At 35.6% G+C, this 17758-nt stretch overlaps 1 protein-coding gene across 8 annotated transcripts in view; it reads left to right on the top strand.

Annotated features, from left to right (window-relative positions):
• The window catches only part of ANKIB1 (ankyrin repeat and IBR domain containing 1), a 138086-nt gene that overhangs the window by 109963 nt on the left and 10365 nt on the right, over nucleotides 1-17758 (top strand). For all 8 annotated transcript variants that reach the window (XM_082398225.1, XM_082398224.1, XM_082398223.1 and 5 more), the window contains 7 exons: nucleotides 6063-6193; nucleotides 11671-11805; nucleotides 12776-12862; nucleotides 12952-13018; nucleotides 15097-15242; nucleotides 16608-16786; nucleotides 17625-17676. In XM_082398225.1, the coding sequence (XP_082254351.1) occupies nucleotides 6063-6193; nucleotides 11671-11805; nucleotides 12776-12862; nucleotides 12952-13018; nucleotides 15097-15242; nucleotides 16608-16786; nucleotides 17625-17676 (797 nt within the window). The remainder of the gene's footprint in view (nucleotides 1-6062; nucleotides 6194-11670; nucleotides 11806-12775; nucleotides 12863-12951; nucleotides 13019-15096; nucleotides 15243-16607; nucleotides 16787-17624; nucleotides 17677-17758) is intronic.

Here is a 17758-nt window from a genome sequence, read left to right as displayed (position 1 = left end):
CCCATTGTACAGATAGGAAGCTAACAGATTGGATTGAGTGACACAGGGGAAACAGAATGGGTTTGAATTAGCCTTCCTCATAGCAATACCCATGTTTGACAAGTAAATATATCTGCTTTGCCATAATTTCTCACCTCCTGAAGTAAATATTTTATGACAACTGTCATAAAATTAATATAAATGAAAACTAATTTGGTGGTTTTTAATGTTTTAAATAATGGAGTTAGTTTGAAGTATTGTAGATGAGGATTAAGAATTCACACACTTCATCTACACTTATTATGAGCAAAACACATAATAAAGATGATGCCAGCCTTCAAAGAGTACAGAGGCTAGAAGGGAAGCAGTCAGATAATTACAGTATCATATGTTAACTAACACAGTTGGATAAATATGAGAATACAAAAACAGAAACAACTAACTCAGGTTGGGGACAGAGGATGTTAAGGAATCTTCCTGACAGCAGCAAGATACGAGTTGGGTTTCAGCATATCCACAGAAGCAGAGATGTGGTGGGTAATGTCAGCAGCTGAAGTGACACTGGGAGAGACTGGCTGGCAGCCATGAGTCCCTAAAGGCTTGTATTATATTGGGCAATATACCATTGCCCGAGAGATTGTTCTCAGCAGTTTATATTCACAATATCGATTTTGTGCACTGACTTGGGGTTATTCAGATCCATGGAAAAGACACTACTTAGGTAAACCAGAATACCAGTTTATTAGTTGACAATGAGGGCGATCCCTTTCACATGATAAGAAGGCTCATGTCCTTTAAATGGGAGCAAAGGGAAGTGGATAATTTTAGGATACTTTTTAGTGAGGGCTGATTAATCATTTCTGTCCTGGACATTCATCATTCAGTCAACAAATATTTTTTGAGTACCTGCTTCCCAAATCAAAAAGATTTGTAGAGATTGTTCTTGTTCCCCAGGTTCATTGTATCTGTCTCTTGAATACCAGATAGAGCTTGCCATTGCTCTCTGGATACCCACCCATTAGCCCTATCCTCCATCTGTGTATGGGTATGTCTGTGTGTGAGTTCCGTAAAGAGATTAATACCATTACCCTGCAACACCTTTAAACATGACAAGACGACTGGATTTTGTTTTCTTCTCCTGCTTCTGACACCTAGAAACATCTATATTTCTATTAGAGATGGCTTGCTATTGCCCACCTACCTGCATTTCTTTATACATTCTGTGGAGTTTAAAATTAAGGTCCATGGGAGAAATTTGCGAGAGATGAGGCTGGAAAGGTAGGTGTTGCCAGATTGTGAGGGTTCTTGCCAAATTGTCTGAATTTCTCCTATTAACAGAATAAGCCAGAGAATGCATTTTTTGAATAGGGAAGTGGCATTGTTAAAGATATTTTTATCAAGATAACTGATAACTAGGAACGGTAGACTAAAGGAGAGTTAGGTCAGAAGTAGGAACGTGAATTTTTAGTTTGGGTCACAGGGTAGATCATGATGTCATTGGTGAACTTAGGAAATTCAGGTAAAGGAGTAACTTTCAGGGGAAAATAATGAATTTTGTTGTGGGCATTTTGCACCTGAGGTACTTGCAGGACATATGTGTGGAGATGTCCAGTGGCTTTTAGAAGTGCTTGTCTCCAGCTCAGAAAAAATGCTGAGAAAACTTAGGAGTATCTTGTTGCTTTTAAATAGTATCTTCATTATGTCTTTAGCATTTATTTAGTGCTGTTTTATGTTAGAATACAGAAATAAGATGCCCTCTATGCTCTTGAAATTTACATTTTAGAGATGGAGACAGGTATGTACAAAACTCAGAAAAATAAGTGTAAAGATGGTGTGAGAGAACAGTATACCTGTGATACATTGTGAGGGAGGGGAAGGACAAAGGAGCAGATTAGTTAGGAGATCATCTAGGAAAGAGGTAAGCAAAGCTTTATAAAATAATTGATACATAAGCCGTGTATTGAAAACTGATAGATGTTCTTCACACAGACCAGAATAGGAAGGGAATTCTAGGCTCATGGTAAAGTAGGGCTGTGAAATACCACGGCATATTCAAGGACTGCAAATAATTCAGTTCAACCAGTGCAAAGGTGCAGTGAGAGATGAGACTGCATGTGCAGGGGTGGGGGTTATATGTAATGCTGGGAGGTCTGACTTTATCCTGAGACACCAAAAAGGAGTTTTGAGTAGGAAAGTGATAACTGAAGATGTTTGCTTAGAAAAATCATTCAGGTGGAAGTGTGGATGATAAATTAGGGACTATTGAGGTACTAGGTAAGAAAGCTGTTTCTGAGACAACTTCATAATGTCCAGGTGAGAGAATATAAGGGCTTAAACAAGACAGGCAATACAGATGGGAGAGGAAAGGTGTTTACAGGAGAAGTAAGAAGATAACTTTTCATTTTATTAAGTTATTAATCTAGTGTACTTGCCAGTTGCCTAAAAGAGTTAATGCTCCACAAGAAGTAATTAGTACAGTATAGTATTTAATTCTTGAGTAGAAAATGACCAGAAGTATGTGATTTGAGATATAGAGCAAGTATTTTGAAATGGGTGACTATTTTTAGTTATCCCTTGCCAATGTAAAATTGGATCAATCATTCCATATTCACAAATAAGTCTTATTAGAGAAGAAGAGGGAGAATGACCTGGCTAGTCAGTACAGATTTTTGGAGGGACTGTGACAGATTGTCCTTGCATAAGATAATGATCCTGATAATGAAGAGAGAAGAGAAATAGAAGAACTAGAAACTGGTGTACACAGTGTATACGTGGTTACCTCTGGTGGCCAGAGATAGGGAGACCGCAAGTAAAAACTGAAGATAGTCCTCAAAGAGTCCCAAATAGGATTTTAATTCAGAAAGATGGAGGAACTTTAGAAAATTGGATAGGAGGCAAGAGACCCAGGACACCCACAAGTGGTCCACTGCAAAGGGAGCCAAAGCCAAGACTGCAGAGAAAATTCCCCATTGCTGAGAAAAAGTTGTCTCACTGTACTGATGTGTGATCACCACAGTGAAAGTTGGTGGTAACCAGTAGACTATTAATGGCCACTTTTAAGTTTATGAAATTTAGGGTAAGGCTTAAAGCAAACAATAATAGGCCACCGTAATACTTAAGTAGAACATCACTGTTAAATATACAAAAATAATACTCCAAAAAAGAAAAGTATGATTTAATGCTGTATTGGGTTTACCTATTAATTTGGGTCATGGTCACATATCTTTGGCGTAAGAATTTTCAACCAAACTTGGAGATGCATGAGATCATTTTCTCCCTTATTCCTAGTTTTCCAAAGTCTTTGAGTTATGAGACTTAAAAGGAGTGACAAAATCTAATTGATGAGAAAAATATTAGAAAATATACTGAGCTCAGTTGAAAGAATTAATTCCATATGAAGATTGAAATACTGTTTTTCAGTACTGAAACTGCCTCTGTTGCAGTTAATCAGAGCAAGAAGCAGGAATGATTATATTTTCTGTGAAATGATAATTAATTTATAAAAATTTAAGACCAGTTTTTTTCATAGTACATACTCAGTAATGGTTATTGAATGAAATTCAGTAGTCTTTTAAGAATTCAGTCTTTAAAAACAACTTTCTTTTCACTTGAGCACATGTTGATTCTACTAATAGATCTTAGATTTTTATACTGTAATACTTGATTAAATGAAGTTAATTTTTCTTACAAAGAGACCTAAAAGCACACTAGATTATTAAGGAAAGAAGATCAAGCTATATTAGACATGCAACTGAAGTGAAGAGTTTGGAAGTCAGTAGGGATGGAGAAGACTGACCAGGTAGATTGAAGGGAGTTTGGGTATTGCAGGTATTGAGAAAAGTATGTAATGAAATGAGCATGTTCAGAGCACAGGTAGTAAAGGCATTTCTTCCAGTTCAAGTTTTTGTTGTACTAATAGTTGGTTATTTTCTGAACATGATTTACTTCATGTAATCCTCTAGAATGCAGTCTGAAACTAGCATTCTCTCCAAGGGTAGGAGAAAAAAACTGTTAATGTTGCAGGCCACACAGCTGCTTTGTTTTAATGGCTTTGTGCTTTATTTATTATAACAATGGACAATAAAGGTCATCAGAATATGTTGGAGCCTCTGAGCTAAAAATAATGTTGATGCTAAAGGGAGGAGAAAGGCCACTACTTTAAACAAAAATTAGACACTGTACTTAGTGATTAGGTTTTATAGCAATACCCTTTGTAAACAGCATTACCTTCACAGCTGACCTTCATAGCCATTAAGTATAGTACGTTCCTTCTGAAACTCCTGTTCTCCACCAAATTATCTGAGCATTCTCTGCACCAACACCCTAATCAAACCATCTTCTACCAAGTGGCCTTAGAAATGGAGTGGAGTCTGAGCAGTTCGTTGCTGCTATTGTTTCTCTCTGCTGTGTGGAATTGAAAACCAGTGCTTTACAGTCCAGCAGTAGCTGCTGTTCTGTTGTTGACACAAACTGAAGTCGGTAGGCACCCAGGGTTCCTTGCAGCAAGACACCCCCTGCCTCCACTCCACTGCTAGGCTCCATCAGAGGGCTGTTGCTGGTGCTCATCTCTTCCAGTTCATATGCAGAGCCAGTTCCCAGGGGTCAGACAGCCCAAACCTTTGTCGCCTTTCCTCTCCAGGGATTTAAATCTGGGGGTTGAGTAACTTTTTCTTTTAAACTTCAAAACTTCTGATTTCTCCCCTGCTTTCAACAGTAGGACTAACCTCTTACCCAACCCTTCCTAGAATATCTGCATATAATGAGGGTCTTAACTGAATGGACTACTCTCAAGGATTTCAAACTGATTTTCAGACATCTCTTTCAGTAAAGAAAAGGTAGAACTTCCCTATGTACTTGAAGTTAGAAAACAAACTTCATTACTGTCATTCTTGCAGGAAAAAATAATTTTTAAATTATGTGTCTACCACTCTCTCCAGCTCCTAAATCTCTGCATGGGTGGTGGTGGAGATTTATAGAACATAAAATGTAAAAGTTAGAGTCTTTAAAAACGCTGGCATTCTTTAAGAGTGCAGATCTCAAATTAACGTAGAATAAACAGAGTTTAAGATGATGAAGAGTATAAGGTTGGTGTGGGGATAGAGGGTGGGAGGACCTTACCAGGTAGTTAGTGGCCAAATCATGAAGGGCTTTGTATTCTTTGCTAAAACAGTTTGATTTTATCTTGTAGTCAGTGGAGAACAATTAGAAGATTTAAAGATTTGTATTTTTAAAAGATCACTTTATAGAGGCAATATAGTGTGGGTTGTGAGGGTGGGGGGAGAAGGATCTGGGAGGTAGGTTGGTTTCTGTGTTTTAATTGTGTGGGAAGAAGGTGTGGAGGATCCTAGCTAAAGCAATAAGAAGTGGGAATGGAGAAGAGATGGATATGAAAGAGGAAGAGATAGAATCAATGGGACACAGTAGATGAGGGAAAGAGGAAGGTGTCCAAGATCATGCTCTTCCTGGATTGATTCTGGGTAGATGATCATATCATTTAACAGGACAGGAGATAGAGAAAGGAGCAGATGTGGGGGAAGTGATGGATTTAGTTTCAGACATGTCATTGGATTCATTTTTATTTTGTCTTAAATAATCATGGGTAAAAACTTTTTTTTAATATAAATTTTATTTATTTATTTATTTATTTATTTATTTATTTATTTATTTATGGCTGTGTTGGGTCTTCGTTTCTGTGCAAGGACTTTCTCTAGTTGCGGCAAGCGAGGGCCACTCTTCATCGCAGTGCGCGGGCCTCTCACCATCGCAGCCTCTCTTGTTGCGGAGCACATGCTCCAGACGCGCAGGCTCAGTAGTTGTGGCTCACGGGTCTAGTTGCTCCGCGGCATGTGGGATCTTCCCAGACCAGGGCTCGAACCCGTGTCCCCTGCATTGGCAGGCAGACTCTCAACCACTGCACCACCAGGGAAGCCTTCATGGGTAAAAACTTTGCCATAGACCCTAATAGGAAAATAAGTATATATTTAAAATTGAGAGACAGCCTGCAAAGAAAACTTTGAGTGTTTTTCCATCTGGAGTTGTACACTAAATCATTTATTTCTGTATTTGTGCTTTATATCCCAAAGTTGTGGGAGTTAGTGAAGCTTATGAGGATGCTGCCAATTGTCTCTGGTTGTTAACTAACTCCAAGCCTTGTGCTAACTGTAAGTCTCCAATACAGAAGAACGAGGGATGCAATCACATGCAGTGTGCTAAGGTAAGTTAAAGAGGATTGTACAATACATGCTTTGCAGTTAGAACCTTCATTTGATTGTGAATCCAAAGAAGAAATGCTGTAAGCATAGGTATCTTATTGGCTTTCAGATGGATTCTAGAAGATTGTATTCTACATTCTTTGTTAAATAACATAAATGTTGGTTTATATTACTAAATTTTACAATCATGGTGAATGTTAAAAATAAAGGTAAGGATTCAGTGGTACTTGGCCAGATCAGAAATGCCTGAGTCCTTCCCTCCCGGTCACCCACTCCCCCAGTGAGGATTCTGAGAGAGTTTTGTGTATATATAAATAATGTTAAATGATTGAGTGCTACCTTGCATAGATCTCTTGCAAAGCTGATTTTGGAGCACACAGCATAGTCTCAAGGTCCAAGTCAGACCCCAAGCAATCCCCCTAAGTCCAAATTTAAATCCTGGTGTCTATATAAGAAAGGTGCCCAAAACAGTGGGCAGACTTTAGGTTTGCTAATGAAATCATCAATTAAATAAGTAACTCATTACTATATTGAAAATGAAAATGTCACTTGGCTAAAAATTATTATAAATAATTACTGTTAGAAGGCTACCCTCCTGACCTAGTTGCATAGAAGGAAACTACCATATTTAAAACAAATATTCTAGAATTAAGTTAATAATATTTTATTAATCCATGCCTACATTTATGAACATTTTTGCTTAACTGTAATATCTCAGTTTTTTTCCTTTTCCTTGGGAATGCCATATATATAAAAATAATTTTTTAAAATTATTGAGAGAAGAGCAATATAATTTTTCTAATTTAGGATGTGAAAGAAACCCACATAGTTAAGATTTCAATAAAATACATCAATATCTTCTCTTTAAGTACTTCTTGATTTTTTTACCTTGAGGCTAATGATCATTATTATTATGACTTCAAAAATAATGACAGTTACCAGATGATTTTATATTATAATAAATTAACATGAATGAATTGTCTTAGTGAGACAGTAATGATTTCCTAAGAAGAAAAACTTAGTAGTGTTCTGAGTAAAATGCTCAGAATTGCTTATTAGTTTAGCTGATCAGGCCAAAATTATTTCATTTATATGCAGTCCTATCTCCAACATCCATATTAGTTTTTTCTTGGACAGTCTGATATAGACTACATAGATGTGTAAAAAAAAAATACACGTTGACCATAAAAATCAGCAGTTGGGCTACTAATAAAAGGGCAGGATCCAACATTACCTTTATTTCAGTCACAGCACCTACCAGCAGTAAATAGTTGATAGATATGTATTGAGTGAATGAATATTTTCATGAATTAATCAGGCTAATGATGTAAGGTAATTTATCTTAAACAGATTTTGCTTAAACTTCTTTTGCATATAAAAGAAACATTTACTTACATACTATGTAAATGTAGTCTTATTTAACCATCTGAAGTATTTGCATTGAACAAAGGAAACTGATGAGTAATTCTCATGACATAAAAGAAGACATCTAGGACGTGAAAGTGTTTATACTTTTATAGTTTTTTTAAAATGTGAAGGTGGGACAACAGGTAATATGTAATTGAATCTATTTTCTAACACAATGACTAAATCATAATATACCTTTATTAATGCTTCAGTATTGGTTATTACTCAGTAGATAGTTTTTACTTTCTAGAATCAAATTGTTAAACATTTTAAAAGAATGACAGGTTTGGCCCTATAAAAATAAGTTCATTTATTTAAAAAACTCTCTTTATTCATTTCCCTTTAGATAATTTTCAGGAAGCTATTTAAATTTTGCATTCTTACACATTTTAAATCACTTATAGTAATTTTATTGATCTGGCTCTGTGGAAAACTATGCTGCAACTAAAATATAAAAAATTATTAAAGTTCTGTATTCTTTTCCTTATCATAGAATGTAAAATTTTGCTGTTTGTAGAAAGTTTTGCCACTAATTTTGAGAGATCAGTGGAGCTGTACTGAAGGGTACTTGGATCAAATCAGGCACAAGGTTTGCTTTTAGCAGGCAACAAAAGAACTTGCATACTGTCAGAACCTTGAAACAAGTACAGGATTTATTGTGTAAGTACATGTTTGTGAAGGGCTAAATGAGGACAGAGACTTTAATTCAGCTCTCTGTTCGTGACATACCAGGTAGAGAAAAAATTAGTGAAGATAAGACTTGACATAATGACTAAGGTATATCTGATTACTATATATTCAGACTCTGTATCCTGAAAAGGTGGACTCATGCCATCTTTTCAAGTACCCATGGAACATTCACCAAAAAAATTGACCATTGATCATCAAAGAAAATCTAAGTAATGATCCAGAAAATAGAGTGGTGTAATCAACATTCTCTGATCATAATGGAATAAAATAGAAATGAATAATAAAGTTACAAAAAGCCTTTTCATTTGGAAATTTTAAATCTCTCAAACAACTCGTGAGTAAAAATAAAATGGAAATTAAAGAATTTCTATAAATAACTACTTTTTCAGAACCTGAGGGCTATATTTAAAGCAATTCAGAAATGTGCGTAGCCTTATTCACTTAAAATGATACAAAATAAGGAATGAATTAAGGGTATGACTCAAGAAATGAAAAAAACAAACTTGAAAACAAGGAGGAAGAATTTTTTTTAATCAGAAATCAGTGAGTCAAAAACTGAAAAACAATACAACTAATAAATAAATCCAAAAGTGGTTTTCTGAAGGAAGAAAATAAGACAAACCACAAAGCTTGCAATAAGAAAAATGTGTGGGTGAGGGAGTTCAAATACACAATATAAGAAATAAGGGGACTGGAACTTCCCTGGTGGCACAGTGGTAAAGAATCCGCCTGGCAATGCGGGGCACACGGGTTCAATCCCTGGTCTGGGAAGATCCCACATGCCGTGGAGCAACTAAGCCTGTGTGCCAGAACTACTGAGCCTGCGCTCTAGAGCCCATGAGCCACAACTACTGAAGCCCGCATGCCACAACTACTGAAGCCCGCACACCTAGAGCCCATGCTCCACCTCAGGAGAAGCCACCGCAATGAGAAGCCCATGCACCGCAACAAAGAGTAGCCCTCTGCTGGCTGTAGCTAGAGAAAGCCCGTGTGCAGCAACGAAGACCCAAGGCAGCCGTAAATAAATAAATAAATTTATAAAAAAAAGAAATAAGGGGACTAATCAATAAACAAAGCAAACTAAAATAATAATAAGAGATAACTTTGCTCAACTCTTGCAGATAAATTTGAACTTGGATTTGAAATGGACTGATTTTCTAAGAAAATATAATTATTGAAACTAACTCTAGAAGAAATATCCAAACAAACTCACTCTGTAGAAGAGAGTTTTTCAATGATCTCTCCTTTAAAAGCAATAGGCCCTAACAGTTTCACAATAGAATTTTATCAAAGCTTTAAAGAATAGGTAATTCCAATGTGATTCAGACTGTTTCCAGGACAAAAAGAAAAAAAGGAAAAAACTGGAAACTTTCAAATTATTATAAACTGAGTAGAACCTTGATACCAGCACTTGACAAGATTATAAAAATTAAAACTGTAGATCCATCTTATTTATGAAGAACAATGCATGAGTCCTAAATAAGATATTGGAGGGGAAAATACAGATATTAGCAAATGTAATCTAGCAGAGTGCATTAGAAGAATAATTGACTATCGATTATATTTCCATGAAAAACATGTTTTTAATTTTAAAAAAAGAATAATTAATCATGTGGGGTTTATTCCAGGAATACAAGAATGGTTTGATATTTAAAAAACTATTACTGTACCTCATTTTAGTAGTAGATACAAGAAGAAAAACCATGTAAACTTTCTGTAGATGCCAAAAAGGCCTTTGACAAAAATTCAACAACCATTCTTTATAAGACACACAAAGAAATAGGAATAGATAGATTCTTCCTTTTATTGCAATAGCATGATAAAAATAAATCTATCTTAGTCCAAAAGTTAGCATGATATTTAGTGGGGAAACTAGAGGTACTCTCACTAAAATTGAGAACAACATAAAGATACTCCCCATCACAAATATTATTAACATTGGACTGGAGATACCAGTCAACATAATTTGACAATGAAAAGAAAATGGGGATATAAAAATTAGAAATGAGGTGGGAAAATTGTCATTTTTTACAGCCAGCATGATTGTATACCTAGAAAGCCCACAAGAATCAACTGAAAAACTATTGCAAACAATAAAAATTCAATTACCTAGCAGAGTAAAAAAGTAATATGCAGAGAGTAATAGCCTTCATGTGTGCCAACAACATTCAGATAGAATATATACTGAAAGAGAAGACCTCATTTATCTAGAAGGAAACTTAAGAAATGGATAAGACTTACATGAAGAAAATGTTAAGACCCCTATCTGTAGGACACAGAAGATGACAAACAAATGGAAAGATAACAAAGTTCTTGGGTAGAAAGATTCCAACAAAAATACCAACAGGTTTTGTTTCTGCATCTAGATAAGCTAATTAAAAGTTCGTATGGAAAAACAAAGTAAGAAGAGCCAGAAAACTCTGAAAAAGAACAGTGAGGAGGAACTAGCCTTGTCAAACAGTAACCCATACTATAAAGGCTCAGTAATTAAGACAGCATGGTGCTGGTACATGAATCTACAGATCAATGAAACAGAATAGAAAGAAAGCCCAGAAAATAGACACATAAATGGGAATTCAGTATATGGTAAAGGAGGCATCTCCAACCAGTAGAGAAACATGGTCTGTTCAGTAAATGGTATTGAGACAACTGGGCAGCTATGTGGAAAAAAATAAAAGTTTAATTCATACTGAATACCCAAATAAATTTTGAACAGATCAAAAATTTAAATATTTTTTTAAACAAACTCTAAAAGTACCGGGAGAAAACACAGATTTAAATTGGAAAGATCTCTCTGACTCAAAATCCATAAGCATTTAAAAGAAAAAAGGATATATTTTCATACTGGAATACTCATATTTTTTGGCATTGTCTGCAAATTATGGTAATTAAGAAAGAGAATTTTTTTTTTTAATGAGAAATAGGTTTTATGTTAGCTGTTCTGATTAGAGGCCTTTTTAACTTATTCCCAGTTTAAAAATCAGTTTGTCAAAGTCAACAGTTTTCAAATACACTGGTGGAGCTTTATAGACCAAGGTAAGATTACTATGCACCTGAAAAATGAAACATTTGTCAGGATCGTTTTTATTATTTGGAAAGAATATCCCATTGATATTTTTCAAGCTTTCTTGAGATTACTTAAAATATTATGATTTTAATTTATCCTTATAAGCAATAATTTTAAACTACCCCCACATCTTTCCATAGCGCACATAAGGTCTCCAGAGAAAACCTCAAAAAGAAGAGGGTGTGTCTTTGAGAAGATTTGTTCCTGGTCACACAGGCAGGATTGTTTAATCTCTACAAATTGGTTGACAAGAAATTAGAAAATAATTTGCATACTAACATGGGACGATATTTGCATATATGTTTTCTTTTGAAGTGCAAGTATGACTTTTGCTGGATTTGCCTAGAAGAATGGAAAAAACATAGTTCTTCCACAGGAGGTTATTACAGATGTACTCGCTATGAAGTCATTCAGCATGTGGAGGAACAATCCAAGGAAATGACTGTGGAGGTAAAGAGAACTGTTGAAGCCAAGATCTCTAACTAAGCCACTTAATACCAGTGGCAATGTTTTTCATTTCTTTTTTTCCTATCTTTATTGTAATGAGGCATTTAAATTCAATACACTTTAGAGTAGCCTTTAATTTAAACAAAATAGCTCTGTAAACTTGAGCTTTGTTTTTTTTTAATTTTCCTTTTTTTATATTGGTGAAGATTAGACAAGACGTATATCCCAGCATGTCTCTAAAATGGCTTAAAAACAAGTTTAACATTATATCAACAATATAATATTATATTATTGCATATAATAAGTATCTTAGTCTGCTTGGCTGCCATAACAAAATACCATGGACTGAGTGGCTTAAACAACAAAAATTTATTTTTCATAGTTCTTGAGACTAGGAAGTCCAAGATCAAGATTTCTGCCAATTCGGTTTCTGGCAATGACTCTCTTCCTGGCTTAATAGACAGTTATCTTTTTGCTATGTCCTCACAGGAAGGAGAGAGAGCAAGCTCTGTTGTCTCTTCCTCTTCTTATAAGGGCACCAGCCCTATTGGATTAGATCTCCACCCTAATGACCTTGTTCAACCTTTATCATCTCACAGGCCCTATCTCTAAATATAGTCACATTGGGGGTTGCACCTTCAACATATGAATTGATGGGGGACACATTTCAGTCCATAACAATAAACAACATAATAAAACATTGAAGATCTGATGAACATAAGGTTTGAGAGACATATTTACCTTATACTCTGGGAATTGCGGTTTCAGTGGTTTGTCACAGAGAATACAAATACAAGACTTTGTTCTGGGAAGCATTTAAAATGTATTGGTTATTATTTTCTCAACAAAATAATCGATAAATCTGTATGCACTACTATCTGTTACTAATAAAATTTTGCAGTGATCAAAAAAAACAATTTTAATAGCTAGTACTTCTATTTATAAATGTCATTTGTGGACTTTTGTTTCCTAGGCTGAGAAAAAACACAAACGATTTCAGGAACTTGACAGATTTATGCACTACTACACAAGATTTAAAAATCATGAACATAGCTATCAGGTATGTCCCAAATCATTTCAAATGTGCTGAACTCTACTGTTGTGAATAAATAATGAAAATGATATATTTATTTCTTTCTATTCTTTTAGTTAGAGCAACGCCTTCTTAAAACAGCCAAAGAAAAGATGGAGCAATTGAGTAGAGCTCTCAAAGAAAGTAAGTTATAAGTGATATGTGTGATAATTAATATAAAATAGCTGTCATGCTTAAGTCACTTCATTGGTAGGAGGTTAAGACCCTTAAAAGAATACCTTATCTCCATTTGCTCATTTGGCAGTTTGGAGTTTTCGGAAGCCCAGAGTGTAGTTTAGCATTTGAGGCCTCTGGTAAGATTTTCCACCTTGCTTACCTCACCTGCTCCTCTTAGTGCAACCTCTGCTGCCGGCAGATAAACACACATTATGGTTTTGCTTACTCTGTGCCACTGCTGATGATGCTCTACAATGTTGGGAAAAGTGAATGGGCCCAAAAAGGCATCCCTGACCTAGTCAAAGGAGCAAGATTCACAAGCCATCAAATTGTCATGTAACTGAATTCCCAAAGATTCTTGAGAAAATTTAGCAGAGTGCCTAATATAGAATGGAAGTCAAGTACAGTTTTGGGAGAAATCATCTCACTGGTAAATAGCGGACATTGGAGTCAAAAAGCAAAGTCATGAGATAGGGCTTACTTATGGTTCCTAAAATGGAAGTTCAAAAAGAACATTCCTAAAAATGGATTGAATACTAGTTACATAATTAGAATATAATATCTCACAGTGACCGCACAGAGTACAGGTTCTGGCATGTTTGTTTTAAAAAGTGACTTTTTTTTTTTTTTTTTGGCTGCTTTGGGTCCTTATTGCTGCGTGCAGGCTTTCTCTAGTTGTGGCGAGCAGGGGCTACTCTTCGTTGCAGTGCACAGGCTTCTCATTGCGGTGGCTTCTCTTGTTCTGGAGCACGGGCTCTAGGCACGCAGTCTTCAGTAGTTGTGGCTTGCGGGCTCTAGAGCGCAGGCTCAGTAGTTGTGGTGCCCAGGGTTAGTTGCTCTGCGGCATGTGGGATCTTCCCAGACCAGGGCTCGAACCCATGTCCCCTGCACTGGCAGGCAGATTCTTAACCACTGTGCCACCAAGGAAGTCCCTAAAAAGTCACATTTTTAAAATAATCACAGCTTATATATAAAAGGTTTTAAGCCTAAAATGCAATCGATTACCCTTGTGTTCGCTCCATTTTATAAAAGTAATGAGTACTAACACCATTTTCATGAGGATAACTTCCTAATTAAAACAATAACCGTAAGTTAAATAAATTAGAGTGGGACAAAAAGCATCAATAGCAGCTTAGTCTCCTTGTTAATTACTAGTTCTTAGACTATAGTAATGACATAACTATATCAAGCCAATACCAAACTCTTGAAGTATTATTGTCCACAGTAAAAATTGAAAGAAAAAGTCCTCACAGATTCTACAGTCTATTCCATCACGGACGTATCTCTAATACTTAGAACAGTGCCCAAAACATACTAAATATAAAATAAGTATTTGTAGGTGTAAACTACTGCTTCTGTTCAACCTTCTGGAGGTTCTAGACAGCATAGTAAGACATAAAAAAGAATTGAAAGATAGAAGATTTGGAAAGGAAGAAATAAAACCACTCTTCCTCCCTTTCTCTCTTTCTCTCCCTGGAGTGTTTATTAACTAGCATTTGTTACCCAGTTGTTTCCCAGGATGTTGTGTCTTTTACCTTACAATGTTGTTTTTGCAGAAGCATAATTTATAATTAGGCTTTTTTTTTTTTTGGCAAGCAACTTAGCAAGGCATTTGTTCTGATTCTTAATGAGTAGAATTCTACTAGGGATAACCTAAAAAACTTAGTAAAACATGGAACATTTGAGTTGACCTAAAGCTAGATTTGTTTACTCACAGGGTGAGAACAGAATCCAGGATCAATGTATGCATTCCTTCATGACTGCCATCAGTACTCCTGGGCTACTGCAGGCTGTGCTCCATTTATAAATGCATACAGGTCGTCACCTACATGCAAAACGTATGAGTGTTTTATGTAGGTTTTTAGTCTAGTTCAAATAAATACTATCATATAGCTACTTCAAGCAGTTTCTTCTTAGGGATCCTTGTTCTTTTTTCTTTCTTTTTTTTTTTTTTTTTTCTTTCTTTTACGAAAACTTAGTTGTTTAATTTTATAATAGTGTATTTGCAAAAAAAAATTTTTCACTTTGCCTGGTTTACTTTATAGCTGAAGGAGGCTGTCCAGATACCACTTTCATTGAAGATGCAGTTCACGTGCTCTTGAAAACTCGACGCATTCTCAAGTGTTCTTATCCATATGGATTTTTCTTAGAACCTAAAAGCACAAAGAAAGAAATTTTTGAACTCATGCAAGTAAGATGTCTTTTTTATTAAATTTAAATGCAGTTACTATGAAAAACAGATTTTCTCCTTTTTCAACCACTTTATAACTAAGGTTTATCTTACTTGAGTGTAATTAATAAACAATTTTGTTTCTGTTTTTAGAATGGTTTTTAAATAAAGGAAAAGTTACCAATAATAAACTGAAATTTTCTTTATGTTTGAATTTGTCACTGTGCAGATTTGAATGAGTTCTGAGCTATGCAAACATTTCCTACCACATTTATTTCTTTTTTTCTTTTTTTTTCTTTTCTTTTCTTTATTTATTTTTGGCTCTGTTGGGTCTTCGTTGCTGTGTGTGGGCTTTTTCTAGTTGCGTCGAGCGGGAGCTGCTCTTCATCCCGGTGCGCGGGCTTCTCACTGCGGTGGCTTCTCTTATTGCAGAGCTTGGGGTCTAGGCTCGCGGGCTTCAGTAGTCGTGGCTCGCGGGCTCTAGAGCGCAGGCTCAGTAGTTGTGCATGGGCTTAGTTGCTCCGCAGCATGTGGGATCTTCCCAGACCAGGGCTCAAACCTGTGTCCCCTGCATTGGCAGATGGATTCTCAACCACTGCGCCACCAGGGAAGCCCCCACATTTATTTCTTTATTTTAAACTGGTTGAGGTTAAAATCTGGCCTAACTCTGATTATGTAATTAGGAATTTTATCTTCAAAAACGAAACAAACCACATTACATACTAGATGGGAAAGTTGCTATTTGCCAGTTCATTTTAACAGTACAACTAAAAAACTTAAGAGTACTTGAAAAAACAAAACAAAACATGTAAGCAAACTGACATCAGTGTAGCTGACCAGGTTCATTGTACATTCCTCTTTTTTTTTGAAGTCACCAAACTTTCTCCTCTTGCTACTGTTTTTATGTCATCCCTTTGAACTCCCCTCTACTAATTTATATCTTACATTTCCTTCAATGCTGAATATTCATTTTCTCCATGAGGCCTTCCAGAGCTAACCCCAAATCACAAAGGTTTTGCCTTGCTTCACATTCCTTCAGCATTTACGTACAGTCTGTACCATGTGGTCAGGCACTTACATGTACAATGCCTTGAAATTTATTAGTTCTTTTTCACACAGACAAATTATAAATTTTTTTTATACAGCTGCTATACTATACTCACTACTTCTTTGTATCCATACCAACTACATTACTATAAATGCCTATTGAATGAATGCTGTTTTCCTAAAATGTGCGAAGTAGAAACACATGTTAAATTGGAAGTTATATAAAATTTGGATTAATTTCTGATTTCAGAGGAGTTAGATTTAACCAGACGGAGACTGGATTTGCTATTGACTAACCCACTCAACCTATAATTTTTTTTTTTCCTCTTCTTAACATAGACAGACTTAGAGATGGTCACTGAAGACCTTGCCCAAAAAGTCAATAGGCCTTACCTTCGCACACCCCGCCACAAGATAATCAAGGCAGCATGCCTTGTACAGCAGAAGAGGCAAGAGTTCCTGGCATCTGTGGCTCGGGGAGTTGCTCCTGCAGACTCACCAGAAGCTCCAAGACGCAGGTGAAAAGGATACACACCATGGAACTCATCCTAGCACCAGCCACAAATGCTAGCAGGTTTATTTTTTTGTCCAACTAGGGTTCATATTCCTGAAAGTTACTTATACCTAAAATATGGATAGCTGATAAAAGTATGTTAACTTCTTTTTGGTGTTTTTTTTTTTCCCCAGTACTGTTTCTATTTTTTTTATTTTTTTGTTTTTCGTTGTATAGTTTCTCAGACTAAATTAGGCTAGGTAAATTTCACACTAAAGTGAACTCATAATTCAACAAGTATTCTAACGCATCATTTTGATAGTCAAAAACATCTTATAATGTAGAATTTGGAAGCCTTGCCAAATTGTTAAGGTCATATTTGTATTTTTTGGTAAGAAGTTGTAAAGAAATTAGAAATCTGATATTAGTAAAGTTTTTTAAGTGATCCGTATTCATCCATTAAAGAGCAGTTGAGTTTTGGTTGTTTTATTTCAGACACTTATACTACTTATGCCATTATAAATTGAAGCATATTTTCTTATTCATATTAATTATAAGCATTAGAAATTCCTTGGACCCTTATTTTTACATAAACCCCTAAAAATAAAAATAGAAGCAATTGTAAAATACTCTGGTATAGCATGGTGATTTTTAATTTTTCCACCATTTTATACAAACATAAAGCAATGTAGAATTTGAAAGAAATAATGAAAGAATCATTTTAATTATATTCAGTAGTTGATCTTTGGTTAAGCAAGTTCCAAGCAGAGGAATTAAAAGTAATGTTCAAAGGGCAAGGGTCTGATTGTTTGTACTTTGTAGTACTGATAATAAATCAAATGGTATGTCTAATTTCTTTGTAGCTTTGCTGGTGGAACATGGGATTGGGAATATTTAGGATTTGCATCACCTGAGGTAATTGTTTTGTGCCGGTTTGGTTTGGTTTGGTTAGTTATAGTTTTCCTTAGTGCAATCCTGCTTGCATTTGCACCCTCAT

Source organism: Balaenoptera borealis, assembly GCF_965194805.1.
Source record: "Balaenoptera borealis genome assembly, chromosome: 7".
Lineage (NCBI taxonomy): Eukaryota > Metazoa > Chordata > Mammalia > Artiodactyla > Balaenopteridae > Balaenoptera > Balaenoptera borealis.
This window is presented reverse-complemented; position numbering and strand designations above follow the sequence as displayed.